At 44.9% G+C, this 5,050-nt stretch overlaps 1 protein-coding gene across 1 annotated transcript; it reads left to right on the top strand.

Moving 5' to 3' along the window:
- Window positions 1-542: 542 nt before the first annotated feature.
- On the top strand, window positions 543-4,356 carry LOC120498225 (mitotic checkpoint serine/threonine-protein kinase BUB1 beta-like; the record flags this gene model as incomplete). The annotated part of the gene is made up of 4 exons (XM_039700699.1): window positions 543-915; window positions 1,266-1,325; window positions 1,552-1,696; window positions 4,262-4,356. Coding segments are annotated over exons 1-4 (443 nt in total), but the record flags the coding sequence as incomplete, so codon positions are not given.
- Window positions 4,357-5,050: the final 694 nt, after the last annotated feature.

Here is a 5,050-nt window from a genome sequence, read left to right as displayed (position 1 = left end):
TGTGGGGCTGTGGGTGTCTCTGGGGGTCTGTGAGGGGCTGAGGGCGGAGGCGGCCTGAGGGGCTGTGAGGTGCGGAGGGGCGGTGTCTGTGTGGGATCCGTGCGGGCCTTTAGGGTATGAGGTGCTTGGCGCTCGCGGCTCTGGCGCTCCGAGACGCCTTTTGGTGCCCGGCACGGCGCTGGGGCTGCCCGCAGAGCGCGGGGTGCCCGGCCCGGCGTGGGGCGATGCGTCCCGGGGAGCAAGAGCCTCTTGTGCCGTCGGTGCCAGCCGGGAGTCCCCGCCGCTCTGGGCCGCCGCCCCCCGGCTGGGCTGGAGGCTCCGCTGCCGCTCGTGGAAGTGGTGAAGAGCCAGAGGGGCCCGGCTGAGCCTGGCTGAGGCTCCCCTGGCCGGAGCAGCCGTCGGCAGCCGCTGTGAGGAGCGTGGCGGGGGCTGTCGGGGCAGGGAAAGGAGCAATCAGCGGGGAGGGAGATGGCTTAATCTTAGTGTTTTTTGTTGCTAATGTTGCCTGCTTGCGGTTCTTCACTCTCAAGATGGGCTCTTTTTTTCATATATTTCCCGTCGGCGGGAATTAAATTCCCAAGTCCCTCTACAAATCCCCTAAAAGTTGGGTATCCTAAATGGTGTGTTTTGGCTGCACAGAAAATTCAGGGTGAGTGGACTTAGGAAAGCTGTCTCTGTGAGGTTTCAGGTCAGTACCCAGCCGTACAGGTGTCCTTTCCTTTTTAAATGCAGAATTAAAGGAGAAGCGTTCAGGATTGGAGGAGAGGTGGTCATGTCCCAGGAGGACAGCCACGAGTGGGAGCTGAGCAAGGAGAATGTGCAGCCCCTCAGGCAGGGACGGGTGATGTCCAGTTTGCAAGAGGCACTGTCGCAGCAGGACTCTTCCAGCCACACTGCTGTGCAGCTTAAAAAACAGTAAGTGATGTTATAATAGCTCTTTTCACCTTATCTTACTCCCTCCCTCCTCATTTTATCTCTATTTTCTTAAACTGTACCAATCTCATAGGCATTTAAAAAGGCATAAAAGAAGTTCAGTAATTCATGTCTGTGCTATTACCACGCTCTAGGATTTTAGAACTACTCAGTGCAGGTGTTGTGTAGTACAGACTTCAGCTTTTTCATTTTGCAACAGAGCATTTAAACAGCAAACACTAGGGAGATCTGGCTGTGCTTTTAAATTAATAATTAACTCTTAATTTGTAATGTGCAAGATCAACTTACAGTGATACAAATGTATTTATTGGATTAATAATGTTATATTTTAGGGAGTTTGAAGCAGAAATACGATTTTACTCTGGAGATGATCCTCTGGATGTGTGGGAGCGGTAAGTTTTTCTTTATTTCAGAAAAAAAGAGTTAAATGGTCACATATCCTTGTAAAAGCAAGGGAAACATTCTAATTTAATAAGAAACTCATTGAAAGCTAAGTTTTATAATTGTTTTTAAATATTATATTGTGTTTCAATATTATGCCATTTTTTTTCTTAATCTCTTTATATTTTACAGACGCTTATTAAGAACTGACTTGCTATGAACACATTCTGTCTCTAGGTACATCAGGTGGACAGAGCAGGCCTTCCCTGGGGGGGGCAAGGATGGCAACCTGTCAGCAGTTCTGGAAAGGGCAGTGCAAGCCCTCCACGGGCAGCAGCGATACTACAAAGACCTTCGCTATCTTAATCTCTGGCTCAAGTTTGTGAGTGTTTTGGGAACATCTCTTGGGTGCTGCTTTTCCTTGGGACCTTGTCATGTTGTCTGCACACAGCTAAGTTGGTTCTGGTGACAAGAGTCAAACAGTGTTGTACAACGAGTGCGATATTGGACGTATTTTTCTGCAAATGTTACTCTTGAATTCTGTTTCTCATTTCCAGACTATTTTTTAGGGTTGTTCACTTTGGACAGCTACCAACTCTAGAAGTTTTTGATTTGTAAAAGCTGCCTTGAATAAATAGAGTTCAAATGTTTATTTAAGGAGAAAGAAGTGATTTAAAGATACAACATCTAAAATATATTTGTCCTTTCAGATATTTTAGCTTCTAGCTAAAATCCTTTTAAACTCTAAAGCAAGCTAAGTGTGTTCTGGCCCTGTCCAGTCTCTCCATTGCTGTGTTTAAAATCAAGGAAAGGAAATTCTTGCTAATCAAGAGAATTGGCAGAGGTGGCTTGCTGAAAAGTGTGGAGAGCAGAAAAGGAAAGCAAGAGGCAAACCATGAGCCAGGGAAGGGGAGAGAGGCCAGGCATTAGTTGAATGTGTGAGATAGAAGCGTTAGAGTTGAATTATTTTGGAAACTGGAACCTGGAGGAAGAACTTGTTGGCTGTCTGTGCAAAGAAGGCACGTGCAGCATTCTGTAAGTCTTGTTTTGAAGTGCTTGTGAGGAAAGCAGAAGAGTGCAGATCAAAAGGATTCAAGTGCAATATCAATGGAATATTTATCCTGGCAGTAGGATGACAGAGAGTGGCTTCCAATGGCTTAAACTAAACATGAAAAGGAGCAGCTTTGCTACAGGTGTTTGGGCTGTTGCAGAGAAGTGATGGAAGACCTTGTGTGAAGGGCATGAATGCTGTGAGATCAGGTTTGTTTCATAGGTGCTCAGATAAGCCCCAGTGTTGCCCTGTTCTTTGTAGCTGAGAAAAGAAGAACAGAAAGTGAGGAGGCCGATGCCTGGCTGTCCTAGGGTGACTTTGTGATGCCTGTGTCCCCAGTGGTCTGTTCTGTTGGTCATTTGTGTGCTGGAACACAAGCTTTTCCAGAGCATGTTAGAATGAAAATGTAAAAGCAAAGCTTTCCTTGAAAACCTTTATGTAGGATTGAGGAAAGCAAGATCCCAAAACAGAATTGGCCTTGGTATGAACACAGTCCTTTGTTACATGTGGAAAAACAGGATACAGGATGTAGTATTGAGATGAGCAAGATTCCAAAACAGAATTGGCCTTGGGCTGAACCAAGTTGGGATGATTCCAGGTAAGGAATGCAAGTTGTGGTTTTATCTGTGAGATAATAAAGCTTATTTGGAACATACACTTACTTACATAACACAAAGCTTAGTGTGCATGTGCAACCTGTGAAGGTTATTCAGAGGACAGCGAGGAAGACTGTGAGCCTTCCTCTGAAAAGACCACCAAAAAGCCAGGAGACCCCCTGACAACAAGTGGGGCATGTGCTATGCAGTACAGTGACACAGATTTCAAGAATCAAAAATAGGAGGAGATTTATGGAAAAATACTGATGAATGCATACAGTATATAAGTTTCGTTTGCATTACTTTGTTTTGTACATGAGTCAGGGGGAGAAGCCTGCCCTGTACCCTGGTCAGTTTTGCTTATGCTTTATATAAACCTTAATCATACATAATTAATCACTGCCACATTTTTTATATGCTTGATTATATTTAGTATACTTGATTGTATTCATTGATATAAAATTGCTGTTCAATTAAAATTGCTGCTAAATTTTGTTGTTTATTAATTAGACATACAGAACTTGAATCATAACACTGTAAAGGGGTTTTTATGGTGCTGCAATGGTCTCTGATGGGAAAACTGAGAAAAAAGCCAAACTCCAAGTCTGGAGGCTGATGGTGGACAGAAGAATAAATATTATTTATAATATTTATTATGAATAATATTTATAATAAATAGCGATAGCCAGAGTCGTGGGTGTGCATCCCAGTGCCAGGTTCCCGTAACTCGGTGAATGGATGATCAGCATTCATCGCTTACCAGAAATGGTTTTATCCAGCCCAGCACAGAGAAAGGAGACTACATGAATATGTGAAGCCATGGAATGAAAGACTCTTCCCCAGGCAGAAAAAGCTGTATAAAAACTACCTGGACAGGAAGAGCCTTCATGAACAGAGGGGATCCAAAGTGGTAGAGTTCGGATCAGAGTTCACCAGTGCCAATTCCAGGCTCAATGCTGTTCCTTTGATTGTGGCTATTGGAGACTGAATCTCGGTCACAAAATAAAACCTATTTCATTAATTATTAATTTGGCTTTATCATTTATTACCTATAACACTCAGAATAAGAGGAACTGGTGAGGACATGCAGGAGGAGACTTTTAAGTGCCAGTGTTCAGCTGGTGGGCACTGACTGGGTCAGAAAGGAATTCCACTTGCAAAAGTCTCCATCAAGTTTAATTTTCTAGGTAAGAAAACGCCCAAAGAAGCAGAAGATGAGGCAAAGGGAGGTGCAGATTGCAGAGGGGTGTGGAGGCTGCAATGAATCCCTGTGTTGTTCATGTTGCCTTTCCTTCCGCAGCGTCCTCGCAGCACGGTGAGCTCTGGCTTGGAAGCGCCGCCCCCACTGCCCAGTTTCACCCCCTATGTGGACGAGTCAGCTCAGCCCCAAATGATGTGAGTCTTGAGTTGGAGATGGGGGGATTGCATTTGGAATTCTCAAAGCTGCTTCCTAAAGCTGGGACTTGTTTTGCCAAGTACTTAAGCCTCTCGAGCTGGAAGAATTTAAAAATCTGTCATCCTGGAAGCAATTAGTGCTGCAGCTTGATGACAGAGGCTTCAGCAGGGGTTGCATAAGGACATGGGAAGGGTTCAGTGCTGCTCCCGGTGTGGGGGCCTATATCATATTCATATATGCTAATGAGTTAAATAGCTTAGCTCAGTGTGTTTACACAAAACCACAAGCTCAGTGTCTTAGGGTGCTGTTTGCTGTGAAAGAGCCCCGAGTGGAGGCAGATTTGTGTCTGGTTTTTTTCTGTCTTGGGAACTCTGTGCTCAGCATATCTGGAGTTTTATTCTGAAATAAGCTGTCAGAGTTGCCATGCCAACAGTGTTGCTTAGGTCGTGGAGGAGTGAGTGTGCTGCTTGTACAGTGCTCCCTGAAATGCTGATAAACCCCAGGAGATGGGGTGGTATAGTTAGAGCAGAGGAAAACAGATTATTTTGCAAGGTTGCTCTACCTTCCGTGGAGGAGTGAGTGTGCTGCTTGTACAGTGCTCCCTGAAATGCTGATAAACCCCAGGAGATGGGGTGGTATAGTTAGAGCAGAGGAAAACAGATTATTTTGCAAGGTTGCTCTACCTTCCTGTGG

The sequence above is a fragment of the Passer montanus genome, unplaced genomic scaffold (genome assembly GCF_014805655.1).
Source record: "Passer montanus isolate IOZ18808 unplaced genomic scaffold, ASM1480565v1 scaffold1425, whole genome shotgun sequence".
In the NCBI taxonomy this organism is placed as follows: Eukaryota; Metazoa; Chordata; class Aves; order Passeriformes; family Passeridae; genus Passer; species Passer montanus.
This window is presented reverse-complemented; position numbering and strand designations above follow the sequence as displayed.